General features: G+C 35.3%; 1 protein-coding gene and 2 long non-coding RNA genes across 14 annotated transcripts in view; 2 read left to right on the top strand and 1 right to left on the bottom strand.

Moving 5' to 3' along the window:
* The window catches only part of trioa (trio Rho guanine nucleotide exchange factor a), a 573337-nt gene that overhangs the window by 167046 nt on the left and 387410 nt on the right, over positions 1–18881 (bottom strand). For 11 of the 12 annotated variants that reach the window (XR_015515963.2, XR_015515967.2, XR_015515966.2 and 8 more), the window contains 1 exon segment: positions 12558–12608. The exons of the other annotated variant lie outside the window; for it this stretch is intronic. Coding sequence is in view for 5 of the 11 variants with exons in the window: in XM_087294511.2 (XP_087150637.2) it covers positions 12558–12608 (51 nt within the window). In the remaining 6 variants the exon portion in view is untranslated. 12 annotated transcript variants of the gene reach the window in all.
* LOC148679841 (uncharacterized) overlaps positions 1–18881 on the top strand; it is a 59940-nt gene that overhangs the window by 17134 nt on the left and 23925 nt on the right. The gene's annotated exons all lie outside the window — the stretch shown is intronic.
* Positions 2479–12911, top strand: LOC148679842 (uncharacterized). The gene is made up of 2 exons (XR_015945474.1): positions 2479–6124; positions 11706–12911. It is a non-coding gene; the product is annotated as an uncharacterized LOC148679842 (long non-coding RNA).

The raw sequence follows: 18881 nt of genomic DNA on the forward strand, positions 1-18881 counted from the left end.
TACATTTCATCTCCATCTGTTTTTCCATGTGCGTTCACACTGCCACAGAGCATTTGATGTTGCTCTCTCATCTGGCTGCTCCATGCCAGCTTTTCTGAGGTCAGGCCTCCTAATAACAGGGTAGAGAAAACCAGAAGCTCTCTCTCACACACACACACTCACACAAGACCTTCTGAAAGAGAGAGCAAAAAACACACTAGAAACATACAGGCATAACTCAAAACAAATGTCTCTAATAATTACATTCAGCATGTGAGCGGACGGGAAATGATGCTGGACATCCCATTGTCAACATTTCATAAAAGTCGGCACATCTCCACCAACTGAATGGATGCTTTCTGACAGGCATTTGGGAGTTATGTAATAGAGATAATTTGACTATTTAGGATCCTTAAGATGGATTTGATTACTGATGAATTAACAAATGACATGCCTGGAGAACAAAATGAATATTTTTCATGTTAACCAAATTACAAAAAATAAATTTTGTGTATTTGTTAAATAAAAATTATTAATTAGTTATTAATTACAATAAAAAATATTATAATATTAATATATATATAAATATAATATTACTATCACTAAATAAACAAATAAATATAATACTCATATTAATATCAAATAAATAAATTATTAATAAATAAATATATTATTATCACTAAATAAATTTAATATTAATATCAATAAATAGATATACTACTAATATCAATAAATATATATAATATTAATATCAATAAATACATAAATACAATATTAATACCACTAAATAAATAAATATATTATAAATATAAATAAATAAATATAATATATATATATATATATATATATATATATATATATATATAAAATAATAATATAAATAAATATAATATTTATATCAATAATATATATATCAACCCAGAGATGGGTTGCGGCTGGAAAGGCGTCCGCTTAAAAACATGCTGGATAAGTTGCCGATTCATTCTGCAGTGGTGAAACCGGATTAATAAAGGGACTCAGCCGACAAGAAAATGAATGAATGAATATATATATATATATATATATATATATATATATATATATATATATATATATACACACATTTTTAATTTTGGGTATTTTTAAAATTTTAAAATACAACACACACACACACACACACACACACACACACACACACACACACACAGACACAGACACAGACACAGACACAGACACACACACAGACACACACACACACACACACACACACACACACACACACACACACATCAATATAAATAAATCAATATAAAAAAAATATACACATATATAACATAATATATATATATATATATATATATATATATATATATATATATATATATATATATATATATATATATATATATATATATATATATATGTGTGTGTGTGTGTGTGTGTGTGTGTGTGTGTGAAACTGATGTATTTCACATTCACAGACAACTGATTCTTCTTTTTGTTGATCTCACTATCTGTATTTTACAAAGCACAACAAAAATAAGGATGACTTTATGACTTTACCATCACTTCACTACACATAAAGGAATCTCAATCAAGCATTTCCCTACTAAGCAATAGGGGTTTCTGACCTATGACATGAGCTGATCTAGACCTTTCTGCTCCAGACCACCCATTTCACACCGGCCTTATACTCCCTATACTGTTCCTAACCCACTCCTCCTGTCATCCAAAGTCAGTCCGTGTCCTATAATCATGTCCATGTGCTGCTGCCCCCTAAAAAAAAAACATCATCTAGTCCTAGTGATCATTTGAGCTCCATATACGGTTACTGAATGAAAATAAGACCCAAAACACCTCAGGTTAGAAATAATAACATGAAAACGAAGCCTAATGAGCTTTAATGACTAAACCGTTCCAAAGCCTTTTTCAAACTAATCATAAAAATAAGCAATGACTTGGGAACAGACACACACTGACTGAGTTTTCCGTTATTGAAATTCCTGAGCCACCGTTATGACCGTTACAGCTCAAAAAAAGGAAAGAGGAGGAGACTAAATGGTTTAAAAAGTCCAACTAGAGTGCCTACATGAATCCACTGTAATCCAGTGAGCCAAAACACTTTTTAGCACCTTATGTTGTACTATCCAATATATCCAGACCTTTTTCCCGTGTTTTTTCCATTTATAAGACAACAGATGACACACAAAAACATACAATCTTCTTCAAGTGATATGTTCTCCAAAGTTAACTCTCAAAACACTGTTAACCCATTTATGTCAATGCGTTAATGAAAAATCATAAACATCATCTCATTTACCGGCATTTTGCAACTCAAAGAGGGTTTTTTAACTGCAGGGATCACAATAAACCAAGAAACATCCCAACTTCTGCCAGAAAAGGCAAACATGTTGATTTTCCTCCAGAAGAGTGGCTATGGAAGAAAGAATGGTTTCTAAAAAGAAAGATTAATTTTCCTTCAAACCATTGTACATTCTTTTACAGGAAAAAAAATATTAATTTGTTTTTTGATTTGTTTTGTTTTATTTTACATTAAAAACTTAATAATAAAATAAAATTTTAATAAATGAAAGAGTAATTCTGTTCAATTAGTTTTTTTCGTTCAAATAAGAGATAAGAGAACCGTTAAAGTTCACAACAGATAAGTGGTATCGATAAAAGTGGTAATACCGTTAAAACATTAACGATACCCATCCTTAATAGGGGATAATGTAATTATTCAACTTTACAATTTGTAATGTTGCAGTATGTATTTGAATAATGATGGTTTATGATGATTTAATGATGATTTAATGATCACAATTTGTTTTGTTTACAGAGTTTACGGTTTACTGTATCATTATTATTCACACCTTATAGTTTGCTTTGATTGGTCAGTATTTACGCTTTACCATTGCGCACACTTTGTAACATTTTATTCATCAAGTTTAAGAGTCTCTTTAACACTTGTTTATTTTATTATAAAGAGATATTTTGTTTAAATATTTTTGACTATTAAAACTATTGCCTTAATATTGTTGGTAAATTCAAATACAGGGGTTAAAAAAATCCTAATATTCCTGAATGGATTCTTAAAAAATATTCAATAATTATCAATATCGAATGATATGAAACATGAAATCTTGATAATTATTTTGCAATATCGCCCAGCCCTAGATAATCACTAGCTAGGCTTCAAAATGAGTTTGTTTTGGCGAATGTTGTGGAGACCGAGGCCTGTATTCAGACTCTGTAATGCTCCAATCCAGGCCTATCTTGTTTGGACAGTGATCTCCTGTGACTGTGATGTCAGAAGAGCCTCTGAGAGCACATGTTTGTGTTTCTGCTGGTCATGCGCTCAGTGGGTACTGAGAGGGCCAAAAGAGTCTTTGATGGGGTGGGTCACGACGTCTATTTATAGAAAGCACAGCTGCAGGACCCGAGCAACTTTTCTGAGTCAGGATGTTTGTGAGAGAATGTGTAGCCCGCATTATTCCATAAATACTCCATTTATAACATTCAAACGGCTGAGCTGATATGGGTTTTGTGTGGCAGAAGCGCCGCAAGTGAATCAATTTCTCAACGGAAGCCAGTTTGGATGAAATATTTAGTAATTATATGGCACAAATGCTTCCTGCAGGGAGCTCGTGTTCAGAAACTGGTTGACATGGAGAGGTGAGAATTTGAAAGATTACAGCAGCTGCTTCATGCAATAATCAAACAGACAGGCGCTCCATTAGCCAATCGGCAGCAAGCACAGCTCAGCAGCAGCCAATCAGCAAACATGGATCCTTCAGATAATTCAAAACCTTGTGTACAAGAGTGTAAACAATTAGGAAGTTCTTCATTCCAACAGAGCAGCTGATATGTTGGCCCACAAATCTCTTACACACAATGGACCATGTTCACAATAGCGCCCTATCATATTACTGTGTCTACTGCATGTCGATTTTTGGTATGCATTAAACACTTAAATGACCGTGACGGGGTACAATGTGCAAAGAACAAAAGATTAACATTTGCAGCACAATGGTTTGAACATTTTTAACACTGGATTAATGCTCAAAAGGACTATTTATCACCCAAGACAACTGCTTGAAACCCATTCTAGAATGCGTCATGTGACACCAATGTAGAGTAGCATAGTAACCATACTGAGATATTTGTCATTGCATAGCTTAAACGCTTTTACATAACCTAGTATTCAATTCCAAACAGCCGAAAGCACAAACACAGCTGTTTTTTCATGTGCTATTTTGCATGTTGGAGCTCAGAAACTGTATACATGTTTAAACAAAAAGCCTTCATTTTATTATGAAGGCAAAAAAAACAAAAACATTAGCAGCTCAGAAATGTCTGCAGGACATAATGCAACAGATGGTGAGTGAATTATGCATCACTTTACACTATATAGAGCAAGCCCCATTCGCTTTAACTCCTGACTGTGGTCACAATCCTACCAAGATTATGCCATTTTCTAAGGTCTAAAACGATAAATCTTTTTACAGTATTTCAGCTTTTCAAAATACTTATTTTCTAGCACCAAGACCTCCCCCCCCTCCTCAATCTAACAAACAGAGGTGTAGCATGACAAAATTATGCATTGCTGATTTATGTAACATTGAATTGGAACCAGTTACCCAACAGTGAACTGGGTTTCAGAAGTGAAACAAGCTCTCCCTTAACTCTCTCAAATTGATCATCTTTAGTCAACATAAAAAGAATAAAGAGGTACTGGTTTGAAACTGTAGCAGTGTATATCTGTTCTACAGATATATTGTTAAAGGGTCACGAAACACCAAAACACATGTTTTGAGCTCAGTAAATCTATTCACAAACCCTACTGAGTTCAACTTTAAAAGTCCTACAAAGTAGGGCTGCTCGATTTTGGGAAAAATCATAATCACGATTATTTTGGTCATAATTGTAATTACGATTATTCAAAACGATTATCAGTTAAAGTCAAAATTATTAGCGCTCCTGAGATTTATTTATTTTTTTTAAACAAATATTTCCCAAATGATGTTCAACAGAGCAAGGAATTTTAACAGCATTTCCCCTAATATTTTTTCTTCTGGAGAAAGGCTGATTTGTTTTATTTCAGCTAGAATAAAAGCAGGTTTAAATATTTTAAAATCTATTTTAAGGTCAATATTATTAGCCCCCTTAAGCAATAAATATTTTTGATTGTCTGCAGAAGAAACTACTGTTATACAATGACTTGCCTAATTATCCTAATTAAGTCTTTGAACCGCACTTTAAATCTGAATTCTTGTATTTTGAAAATAGTCTAATATTATGTGCTGTCATTATAGCAAAGATAAAAGAAATCAGTTATAAGAAATAATTATTAAAACTATTTTGTTCAGAAATAAGTTTAAAAAAATCTTCTTTCCATGAAACAGAAATTGGGGAGGAAAAGGGTCAATAATATTCAGGAGGGCTAATAATTCTGACTTCAACTGTATATATACAGTTATTTTCCACCCTGCAAAGGAAAGAGACATAAATACAATAAAAATATGAAACCAACTGCTTTAAGCATCTTCACTGTAAGAAAAACACTTTAGCTACAAAAGTCCTTCAGTCAAGATAACTGAGGGATTTTCTCGTTTTGTTGTTTGATTAATAATCATAAAAACAGGCGGCAGAAGGAACAACGCGCCCTTTCACTTTAATGGTTTCTCTTTTACGTCTTTTGATTCTCAACTCGTATGTTTATTACACAAATAAGGGTTAATATAAATAATCACTGAACACCGCGTTTTGACACCTATTTGACCATTAAAGCGCTCGCATTAAGATGATGTGTGTGCTCTGTTCGTCTCAGTGTGCAAATGAGACCAAACGCTGACCGGGAATGTCCGGGAATGACCGGGGCTGCTTATGTGTGTGCGCACCGCACTCTTTCGCGCTGCTAAGTTAATAATCGTTTATCTCGTTTAATGGTTTTTCATAATCGTTAGAAGCTAAAATCAAAATTGAAATCGGATTTTCGATTAAATGCACAGCCCTACTACAAAGGTGTATTATTTACTGAAATTATGAATAATTAGTACAAAGCATTTTCGGTTTTCGTGCATCCAGAATTTTCGATTTTGAACCAGAATTTTAATTTCGGTGCGTCACTAACTTTAAACTTTTCCAGGCGTTGGTTGAAACTGCAGTGTTTTTTTTTTTTTTTTTTTTTTTTTTTTTTTTTTTTTTTTTTTTTTTTTTTTTGTTTCAATATTTTTTTATTGAGTTTCAGTTTTTCAAATATGAAAGAACAACAATACAAACCCCAAACCCATACCAATCCAACAGCGGGATAGCGCTCACATTAGCCAAAAATTAGCAAATATACAATTGTACATGTAGGTTTAAATACAAATACAAAGAAATAATAATTATTATAACCATAATAACCATAAATAAATAAATAAATAAAAAAACACACAAGAAAAATTAATAAAAACATTAAAAAAAATAAAAAATTAAAAAATTAAAAAAAAGGAAAAAGCATTTATTCAGCTAACATATAACCATACAGACCATATGTATAGAAAATCAAATTATTTGAGATTTTCCACAAAATCAATAAAAGGTTGCCACACCTTAAAAAATTTTCCCTCCGACCCTCTTAATGAAAACCTGATTTTTTCTAAATGAAGACAAGACATAATTTCTCTAATCCACTGAGCATGAGTGGGAGGATGAGAATCCTTCCATTTTAGCAAAATAGCCCTACGTGCCAATAAAGTTGAAAATGAAATGATTTTACATTTTGAAGAAGGCAACTGTATATCCTCTGAAGTAACCCCAAATAGTGCCACCTGTGGATCTGGATCCAGCTTGTGCTGAAGAATCACAGATAACGTGTCAAATATTAACTTCCAGAAATGCTCTAAGTTGGGGCAAGTCCAGAACATATGAAATAAAGTGCCTTCAGCACAATTACATCTATTGCACAAAGGACTAGTACCTGGAAACATTTGGGCTAATTTAGTCTTAGAGATATAAGCTCTGTGCACTACTTTAAATTGAATAAGGGAGTGTCGGGCACACATTGATGATGAGTGAATTTTTTTAAGAATATCGTTCCATAGATCATTCGAAATTGAACCACAAAGATCCTCTTCCCAAGCACTCTTAATGTTATCTGTTAGGGTAGATGATTGGTTCAGAAGTAGATTATACAACATAGAAATTGAGCCTTTAGCTAGTATATTACAAGAAAGAAAATAATCTAAATGGTTTCCAGGGAGCAAAACAGGAAATTCCGGTATGAGGGATCTAACATAATCTCTTATTTGTAGGACTCTGAAAAAATCAGACTTAATCAACCCGTAATGTGATATCAACTGATCAAAAGAAGCAAACACTTTGTCTATGAATAGGTCTTTAAAGCATACTATTCCCTTATCATACCAACTTCTGAAAGAACTGTCTTGCATTGAAGGGGGAAAAAAGGATTTCGAGCTATAGGGCTGAGAAGAGAAAAGCTATCAAAACCAAATGACCTCCTAAACTGAATCCAGATCCTCAGTGAATGTTTCACCACTGGGCAGTCTGTAAAATTGTAAGAAATCAATTGCCGCTTGGCCGCAAGTAGAGCCGGAAGAGAAATTTGATTATGAGCATGCATCTCCATATCTACCCAGGATGGTTTATTAGGCTGCAAATGATATTGCCACCAATACAGTGTATTACGCATATTCGCTGCCCAATAATAAAACTTAAAGTTGGGCAAAGACATCCCACCCTCACACCTGGCCTTTTGAAGGTGTGCTTTCTTCAACCTAGGATGTTTGCCATTCCAAATGAAATTAGAGATGACTGAATCTAAAGATTTAAAAAAAGATAAAGGAATAAAAAGAGGGAGACTTTGAAAAAGATACAGAAATTTTGGAAGGACCGTCATCTTAATAGAATTAATGCGCCCTATAAGTGATAACTTTAAAGGTGACCACTTAGAGAGATCTTTCTTAGTTCGCTCCAAGAGCACACCAAAATTATGTTTAAACAGCTGTTTATACTGGCGGGTAATACAAACACCAAGATAAGTAAATTTATTTTTAATTATCTTCAGAGGTATATTAGAGTACTGCAACTGCTTATCTACCATGTTTATTGGGAAAAGTTCACTCTTTTGTAAATTTAGCTTATAGCCTGAGAGCCTACCAAAAATCTCTAGCAAAGTTAGAGCCGGGGGCAGGGAAATCTGTGGATTAGATATGTAAAGCAGCAAATCGTCTGCATATAATGTTACCTTGTGCATGGTATCCCTTCGTGTAATCCCGGCAATTTGCTGACATTCACGTAGAGCGATTGCCAGTGGCTCGATGGCAAGAGCAAATAATAATGGACTTAATGGGCAACCCTGCCTGGTTCCACGCTGCAGATTGAATGAACGGGACTGCAACCCATTAGTTAAGACTACAGCAGAAGGTGTATTATATAGTAATTTAATCCATGAGAGAAAGTTAGGGCCAAATCCAAATTTTTCTAAAGCTAGAAAAAGGTAATCCCACTCTACTCTATCAAATGCTTTCTCAGCATCTAGAGAAACTACACATTCTGGAATAGAGTGGTGCTGAGAGTAAATTATATTAAGCAAGCGGCGAATATTAAAAAATGAATGGCGGTTTTTAATAAAGCCTGTCTGATCAGGAGAGATTATGCTAGGGAGGACATTCTCCAACCTTGAGGCAATCACTTTTGCTAGAATTTTAACGTCGCAATTAAGTAAAGATATGGGTCTATAGGACGTACAGTCCAAAGGGTCCTTATCCTTTTTAAGCAGCAAGGAAATACATGCCTGACTTAAAGTAGGAGGGAGAGCCCCTGACTTGAAGGAGTCAGAAAAAACAACTGTTAAAAAAGGAGTGAGCTGCTTAGAAAATTTTTTGTAGAATTCTGACGGAAAACCATCAGGACCTGGTGATTTTCCAGATTGCATGACGGAAATAGCAGCTATCAACTCCTCCTGTGAAACAGGTTCCTCCAAAGATTTGCTAATGTCAGGGGGTAAGGTGGGAACCTGTATTTGATCAAAAAAGTTTGTAATATCTTCTCGTGAAGGGGATTCAGTAGTATATAAAGTAGAATAAAAGTCCCTAAATTTATCGTTAATGATGTTTTGGTCAGTTGTAATCTCACCATTATTTAGACGGATACCACTAATAATTTGCTTTGCCTTGAACCCACGCAGTTGGTTGGCTAATAACTTTCCAGATTTTTCCCCGCTCTCATAAAACACGCTTCTAGTTCTTCTCAGAAGGGACTCTATCTCACCAGTTGACAGTAAATCCAACTCTGCCTTCAGTTTACAGCGTCTCTCATATACATCCGAGGTGGGTGAACTTGCGTATTGTGTATCTAATCGAAAAATTTCATCAGCTAAGGATATTTGTTTTTCTTTCAACTTTCTCTTCTTGGTGGCATTATATGAAATGATTTGGCCTCTGATATATGCTTTAAGAGCATCCCAAACTATTATATTAGAAACATCTGGGGAAATATTAACACTCAAAAAGAAGGAGATTTGGTCAGAAATAAATCCAACAAAATCATCATCTGCTAAAAGTGAGGTATTAAGCCGCCAGCTCCTCCTTAGAGAGGGCAAGTTTGAAAACTTTAAATCAAGAACAAGGGGGGCGTGATCTGAAATAATAATACTTTGGTATGCACAGTAACAAACATCAGAGATCAGAGCATTGTCCAAAACAAAATAGTCAATTCGAGAATAAGAATGATGAACATTTGAAAAAAAGGAGTATTCTCTTTTTTGTGGGTTTAGAAAACGCCAAATATCGGAGAGGCCATTATCGGAAAAAAAATTATTCAAGTATTTAGAAGATCTACTGGGAGCACCTAATTTAGAAGAAGAGCGGTCCAAGCTTGCGTCCAAACAGCAATTAAAATCACCCCCAAGAATAAGAGAATGAGAATTAAGATCTGGAAGGAGTGAAAGGGCATGTTTAAAAAAAGTGATATCATCAAAATTTGGGGCATAAAAATTTGCTAGAATTAAATTCTTTTTACATAAAGTGCCTGTAACAATAATGTAACGTCCGTTTTTATCTGCTATTATGTTGTTTGGGGTAAAAGGCACGTTCTTGTCAATCAAAATTGCCACACCTCTCGCCTTAGCTTGAAATGATGAATGAAAAAACTGCCCATTCCATTTCTGATTAAGATAAGGATGATTCCTATTATGCAAATGAGTCTCTTGCAGAAAAGCAATCTCTGCTTTGTGCAATCGGAGATGTGCAAGAACTTTATTTCTTTTCACTATGTTATTTAGGCCCTTGACATTCCAGCTTATTAATCTCAACTCCCTACCCATAGTTACCAAAAAAGCGGGCTGTAAATGAATTGTGGAAATAAAGAAAATAAAAATAAAAGAAGGAAAAATAAATAACTAAATTAAAACTAAAGACCCACATATAAACACTTAGTATAGAAAAGGCTACATATAAAAATATGAAATTATCATGGCACCATCCCGTAACGAACTCCAACCCTCCCACTAGATCAAGCCAACCCCATAGACACGTTGTTATTAACATAATACAACGTTCAAAAATCCCCCATGCAATTTACACTCTTCCTTTATCTCTCCTTACCTTATATAAACTCAACCCTGTGTTTCAGAAAGTCCTCCTTAAAGAACATGACATCTTTTATTATTAGAACAGTGGCATAACTTTTCCACCTTATAAAAACGCAATCAGGTAAAACTATTTAAAAGCGTATAACGGTAATGTCCTCTACGAAGCATTACGGTGAGATCCTAGAAAGTTCTTGGCCTCTTCAACCGAGGGGAGCCACTTTTGCTCACCGGCTTTTGTCGTAATTCTCAATCTCGCCGGGAAGAGGAGGGATGGTTTGAAACCCAGATTGTAAAGTTCTGTCATAACTCCGCGATATTGTGCGCGTTGCTCCACAACCTCAGGGCTGTAGTCATCGTAGATAGCGATCGGTTTGTCCTGATATTGTAGCGAGCCCCTTCGTTTCCGAGCCTCTCGCATCACAGCCTCTTTAATCTGATAGCGGTGAAGCCGAACTATCACAGCCCTTGGTTTTCCTCCTTGCTTCGGTTTGGCCACAAGAGCGCGATGCGCCCTGTCGATCTCCGGTGGGGATGACAGGATTTGTTCGCCCATAACATCCACTAGAAACTGCGAGAAAAACACAGATGGTCGAGGGCCCTCGACGGATTCTGGCACTCCGATAATTCTGATATTATTGCGCCGACTTCGACCCTCCAAGTCTGCCGTTTTAGCTTTTAGTTTAGCATAGCTCTCAGTTAGCTCAGAACAGGTCGCTTCTAGCGAGATAATTCGCTCACTGAGAAGGTCGGCATTCGATTCTAGCGAAGTTATTCGCGTACCTTGATCCAGCACCGCTGTTTGAACTGAGTCCAGTTTCGCTTCCAAAGATATCAAGGCGGCTTTAAACTCAGTAGACAGGGCCTCTCTATGTTCTTCCAGAAGGCTAGTTAAGGCCGCCATGTTAAACTCCGCGTGCGCTGCGGTACCATCGTCTTTAGGAGGGTCTTTTTTCCCATATTTGCCGGACTTCGATGCCATTTTTAGACTTTTTAAGCGTTAAACATGTTCACAGTCAAGCACTAAGTGGTAAACAAATAAATAAAGTGGTGGAGGATTAAAGAATTGAAGAAAAAAAAGAAGTCCACAGGGACCTCGAGACAAGCGCGACTACTCCATTCACGCCCGCAACCGGAAGTCCCGAAACTGCAGTGTTTGAGGGTCAAGCTAAATTTCATTTGCAAGCAGCCAAGATATTTCAATTAACCAACTGCTTTAGAAAGGTAGCTTGACTGTTTGAGCTACTAGCTCGACAAGCTACGGTTTCAGTTCCCCATCACTCCAAACAATTTATTTCATATCTGTCTGCTTATTTGGAGAAGCATACTTTAGAGTAGTAAAACCATCCTTACAGCAAGCACAGACTGCGCAGGCCATAAAAGTGTTCATGACAGAACTGCTGGACGACTCGCTCTGAAAACACTGGCAGATTCCTCCATATTGCGCACATGTGGTTCATTTTATCCCCACAAGTGTGAACGGTCAACATTTCTGTGGCTCTGGGAGCATAGATTTCCTGACTCAGAGTCATGTTAGAGATGTAAGGAATGTGTATCACACACAGCATATGTTCCCGATCCTGGTCAGCGAGCCATTCACACTGAATATCACTAATGACAAGGAGAAAAGTTCAAGCTAATGGACAAATTCCTGATCAGTCAGGGTTCAAGTGGAGGATAAAAAAACCTACCATCCGTGTATAAACTACGTCACACACTTTTTTTCTGTTTGATGTTTATCCACCAGACTTGATATTTACAGTGCTTCCCTCACAAAAAGAGACATCCAGACAAAACATCAAATAGAGACGAGTACCCTCAAACATTTCTTTCCTTTCATGTTTATGTAGAGACAAAACAAACAAAGCCAAAACTTGCTGAGCAGCAAAACACAGGTGAAAGTAAACAGCCATAGGAGATGTTTATTTAGGCTATGACGACACTTGGCCAATCAGACTGAAGAACACACCACAGTCATCAACAATGGATGGTGATTGGAAGTTACCTGTTATCTGATTGGAGACGTCAGCTTTGGGCTCATATTTAAGCGCACAATCTATGGAGAAAAAAAAGAGAAGAGCAAGTAAATAAAAGCTTCATACACCTCATAATTAAAGTTCTACAGTTCAGATTAAACAATGTGTACCATTGTAATTACTATTAAATAAATAAAACAAACTGGTTTGAAAATTTACCAGTTAATTTGAGCTGTTCTACGGAAACATTTAGTTGAATGCTGATGCAAGTCACACACAAAAATGGTCTATTTCTAGATGTATTGGAAGGGCTGGGCGATTTGGCCTACAATCAAAATCTCGATTATTTGAACTCGATTTTAATTAATGAATGATTATTTTATTTGTTTATTTTACTTTTTTGCCCTTATAGTTCACTGACAGATTTTGTACAGTAAATATGCTCACATATACAAAAGTGAGAGGTTTCTGAATGAAGGGTGCATTACTTGATTTTGAAATAATTGAAGGAAACAAACACTATCTACTATCTATCAATATTTATTGAACATTACTAGCTATGTTTCCATCCAAAAATGCAAATAAACTTTATGCGCAAAACTGGATTATAGCATAAAAGACGTGCGAATAAAGTAGCGTTTCTATCCAACTAGTCAAAGCGAACAAAATTGTCACTTCCTGATTAACTTGCGCCAAATATCAACATTAAGAACTGAATTTGCTAAAGTAGGAGAAGCTGCATCAATTTTTTCGTCAATAATAAATGACCTGGTCTCAGAAGGCAATCTTGACAGTCAGTGAACGTGCGGTTGCGTTTGAAGGAGTGAAACGCGGAGCACAGACGCTCTTGATTCTGGAGGTCTTTAATAATATAATAACACTAATATTTAAACGGTAAGGTGTGTTAGAATGACCAAAACAACATTTCAGATGGTTTACAGTGTGCTCAGTCTGCTGGTTTGTCCATTTACACACATTTTCATCATCACATGATCTCTTATCACAAAATCACATGACCTTTTTTAATGTACATACTGAAATTTGTGCGGTAAAAGTGTTTCCATCATAGTTTATGCGCATCTTTTCTTATCGAATAAAAAGTTTATACTACTAAGTTATGCGCATACGTTTTTCATGGGCATTTTCCAAATTTATGCGCATCATGGCATTTCCATCAACCGTTTTTTATGCGCATATGCAAAATGCACATGAAAATAGGTGGATGAAAACAAAGCTACTGTTGAACAGCTGAAACTAAAACACACATTACCCTTTCTGTAAATTAATAAATATCACTTTTGGAAACAAAATTAATTATTAAGTTTTTTTTAACATGTAACATGTATTTTTAAAGTTTTATTTTTTTACTTTTATTAAAAGTAGAAAATAAGCAGCATCTCTTCTAAATAATATATCTCTTGCATATCCTGTAAATAATATTTTAAACACTTAATTTCTTGCATCTTCTTTAAACAAATATTTTAATGTAATTGAAAATATGCCGTCTCAAGACATCTCTGGTGCAGCTTCCAATCATCTTCATTTTAGTGCAATCGTGTGACGTGTAGTTAATTTTTTGAGAGGTGCGCGGGTATGCGACACCTGTGCGTTCGACACAGAAGTCTAAATCAGTCTTAACAGAGCAGGGTCAGGTGACTTCACACATGGTAGGGAAAGTAATTGAAAAAATTGATCTGAAAAAAGTTATGAATGTGGATTTTACTTTTCAATTAATCGCTCAGCAATATTTACTAGTCTGTAGTAATAAACTGAAAAAAAAAAAAAAACTTTTGCTGCTTGTTCAAACTAATTATTTAAACAAACCAATTCTTAAGGGCCGTGCACACCGAGACGTTTTTTGCTCACGTTTTTCGACAACATTTAACATCTCGTGACTATATAAAGGGTGTCAATGTGATCTAGCACACCAACACGCAAAACGGCAGGCGCAAAAGCGTCATTTTAAAAAAAGCGTCATTTTTTTTTTATTCAAAGCGCTGCGTTAAAACCTTCTCCACCAATTAGATTGGCACTTTTGTTCACGTACAGGTGTGTAGGAGCCTTTAAGGTCATTTGGGGACAACTTGATTGCTGTATCTTCAAGTCACTTAAATTTTATTTATGACATTTCTAAAAAAAAATCATTTCACTTCTCTTTTGTTATGTTAGACACATATAGATATATATTTTGAAGCAATACATTTTGTCAAGATCACTTGCTAAAGCATAAGCAAACATACATATTATTAGTTAATGAACGATGCAAAAAAAAAACATATCATGCATTTACAAAATGAAATATTTTAACTACTATTCTAAACCAACTCTCACTTGATCAAGGTTCCACAATGTCTTAAAAGTTAGTTGCTAATCTCAGATACTGAATCTCTATGCTGACTAAAGCCTTTTAATATCTTTAATACATCTGAGAAATTAAGCAAAAACACCACAACCAGATAAGAATATTTCCCTGACATCAGTTTATCTGCTTCACTTCTTCACTTGAAGATTTCCTGTAGATTGAAAACACAGCCATCTACAGAAACATGAAAATTCTTTTAGCTTCGTGCTGACCTGCTCCAGTGACCCTAAAACGTGCTGATGCTGACATGGAGGTTAAGCTTGTGAGTCTGGGCACCAGTCACTGGACTAATCCAGCAGCAACACTGACCTCCAGATCATGCATAAACTGCTTAGCATAGAGGAATCATGGGTGCTTCTGTTTTATGAGGACGCAAAAAGCTGCGTTACTGGCACATATTGCATGTAGTCACATGCTTACGGGTGGATGTGAACATGTGAGGGCAGGAGGAAAGAGGATCTTGTGTGGAATAGACTCAATTGCACTTTCTTTAAGCCAGGCAGAACATGCCATGTACAAGTCCTTACATCACTGGCTAAAAATGACGTCAAACAAATAGCGATCTGATTGTGTTCACACTTGTAGTTCAGTTCAGCTGGTGCATCTCACACTTATTGAGATGAACCAACAAGTATGAACAATGCAGTAGTGACAAATACCTTCTTATTGTGACGTATACTACAGTAAAAATATATTTAGGGCAGGCGCTACTCTACACTCAGAAAAATGCCATTTGCTGTTGGTTCAAAGTACTTATTTAAAATGAATTGAAACAATTCTTGAGCTTTTTAGGGGGACAACGTAATTGTTTTATGTTCAATCCACTTAAATTTGTAAAAACTAACAAGTTAACTTAATTCCTTTGACTTGATTTGTGTTGTTTCATCTCATTTTAAAGGTTCAAGACCCTGGAGTACTTATGTGTTGAGTGGTAATTTTTTTCACGATGGTGTAACGATAATCCAACCTGAAGTATCAATTCAAGTTGTGCCAAAAAATCTCCTACTTTGCTCCAGTAGATGTTGCCAACTTGCTATCAACAAAACGCTAAGTAGGTGGTATCAGAAGTAAGCAAACGTGATTATGGTGGAAAATATAAAGGCGCCTCCAGCTTTTAGAGCTGATATGTGGGTGCACTTTGGTTGTAACACAATACCAGAGTACTGAATTAAACAAAAAATGTCATTTGCAATCTTTGCAAACATATCTTAAAATATTCAGGAAACACAACGAACTTGCGTTATCACTTAACAAGACACCACGCAGATGAATTGGCGGCACTGCGACCTTAACCGAAACCTCTTGATTCAAGGCAAACTACACTGGATAACATCATTAACAAGCTTCCGTCTGCCTTAACTAACATTGCAGAGTTACTGAAAACTGCTTAGGAGGAATGGCGCATCGAATGGAAGGGCCTGTCTTTGTAACAGACAACGCGTCTAACATGACCGTAGCAGCACAGCTGGCCAGCATGTTGCATGTAAAATGTTTCGTGCATGCCATCAATTTATCAATGTGCGACCAGTTTTCACAGCAAAATGTTCACGATGCTGTCAGTCGCACTGTAAGTTTCTAATAGGTTACCGCATATTACAGCACTGTGTTCCAGTTTTATGTTTACTCGATGCATTTTAATTTTTTTTTACTTGCTTTAGTTTTATAAATTATTTATTTCATTTATGTGTGACTTTAGTGGCATATAAATTTTAGGTCAGTGTTTAATAACAATATGCATTTAATGCATTTCAGTGAGTTCTCTGTTCAATAACACTGTGCAGTTCTAATGAATTGAAATGGATAGATTGGTATTAAATTGGTATTGGAATTTTAATTCGTCTGCTGACTATCAAGTTGTCTATATAACATGACACATACTAATTCAAACTATTGCAATATATCACAATATTTATTGTATCGCAATATATCGAGATATATTGTATCGTGACCCATGTATCGCAATATGTATCATATCGTAAGGCCCTTGCCAATACACAGCCCTAGTGTCGAGCATCAGTTAAGACAACGTTAGCACCTATCAGCTTTAATGTGGGGGAAACTGGATAGTTTTGAGCTTTTGCCAGCTAATTTCATTTTTCGGGTTTAAAATCATTTTTGGGGCGGGATTAAAATCGGTTATGTAGCGTATATCTGCTAGTAGACTGATGACGTGACGGTTTCTCATTATTATTCATAGTAGGGCTGGGCAATTAATCAAAAATTCATTTTCAATTTCGATTTTGGCTTCTAACGATTATGAAAATCAATTAATCGAGATACACGATTATTGCATCATTTACCGCCCCATTCCAGTTGTACACATTTGTTACTCTGCAAAACTCAGTTTCACATGAAAATGACTAAAAGCATGTACTGTAATGCAACTTTTGCAGCACAGGATGTGCCTCGTTCATTGATGTACATTCGAATGATTTATGTTTTAAAAGCGTGAATGAGACCGCATGCTGACAGCGCGCACACACAACATGCGTTCAGCATTCGGTCTCATTCGCACACTGTGCGCTAAGCCTCAAAGACAAGCAGAGCACACACATCTAAAGTCATCTTAATGCGAGCGCTTCAATGGTCAAATCTGTGTCAAAACGCAGTGTTTAGTGATTATTCATATTAACACTCATTTGTGTAATAAATAAACAAGTTGAGAATCAAAAGAAACGCGAAAGAGAAACCATTAAAGTGGCCGCGCACAATATTATTGCTGTCGCCTGTTTTTAATGAATAAATAAACAAATTTAGACATATAGAAATATTTTTAAACATGCCTAAAATGGTGTAAACATGTTAGAGAGCAAAATTATTAAAACTACATTTCAAATTTATTAAACTTAAATACATTTTTAAATTTAAATTTTAGATTTAAATATTTTAATTAAATATTACTTTAATAATTAATATTATTAATGAATATAAGTTCGGCCATAATATACTAAAATATCATTCGTAACACCCTACTTTAAATTTACTTGTGCACAATAATAAATGGATAAAGAATTTGACAACTTAAAATGAACTGCTTGTCAGTAAGTCATTTGTAACATCTTTTCCAAAGGGCGTTATTGTAATATTAAACTCCAGATAATCAAATTAGCCTTTAGTTAAAATTTTGTACTAGAGGTAGTTAAGCTAGTAGGCAAATCAGCTAGTGTTATGCAAACCCTGTGGGTTAGCTTGTGAACTGAGAAAGAGCAGTCATTTTGATCAACGTTGCAGTTTAGAAAATATAAATTGTGGCATATGATTAATAAGAGTCACATTGTTAGCTTGATTTATATAATGAGTTGATGATTTTTAAAGGCTTTTGGATAATTTCTAGACAATTTCAAAGTGGTTATCTTACTGTAAACAATTTATGGATATCTTTCCATTTTTAGGATACATAATAGTACCTAAAAAGTACAAAAGTGTTCCTCTTAAAATGTTTATGTACTAATATGTACCCTTAAGGTATTAATATGGACCTTTTAGGTACAAATTTGTACCTTTCGAAAAGGTACCAAACCAGTGACAGCTCGCTTATCTTTATTTCTGAGTGTATAAACAGATTGCTGCTGCATCAACACCATAGATATATACACTAGATATCGCATAGGGACCCTGAGCATGCGTCAATAGCGCCGCCATATTTGTACAGTGCTTACAGGACAAGTGTCATTCAACTGCACTAGCCAAGACAGTGTTACTACGTGAAAATGCTGAACTTTAGCGCTGTCTATGGGTGTAGAAACGAGCAAACAAAGGAAACAAAGCACAGAGGCAAAACATTACATAGGTAAGGTTTAGTTTTATTACGTTTTTGTATGTTATGAACTTTTGTGCTACACAGGTAACGTTATTGATGATAATACAGTCACAATTACTGCATTCACCATAAGGCAAAGTAGCACCAACTCACACTAAATACTCTGCTTATGCTAGTTTTGCTGAATAAAATCAGCAAACAATGTAAAAGAAATATGACAATGAGATGCTG

This window comes from Danio rerio, chromosome 19 (genome assembly GCF_052040795.2).
Source record: "Danio rerio strain M-AB ecotype USA chromosome 19, GRCz13ab, whole genome shotgun sequence".
NCBI lineage: Eukaryota > Metazoa > Chordata > Actinopteri > Cypriniformes > Danionidae > Danio > Danio rerio.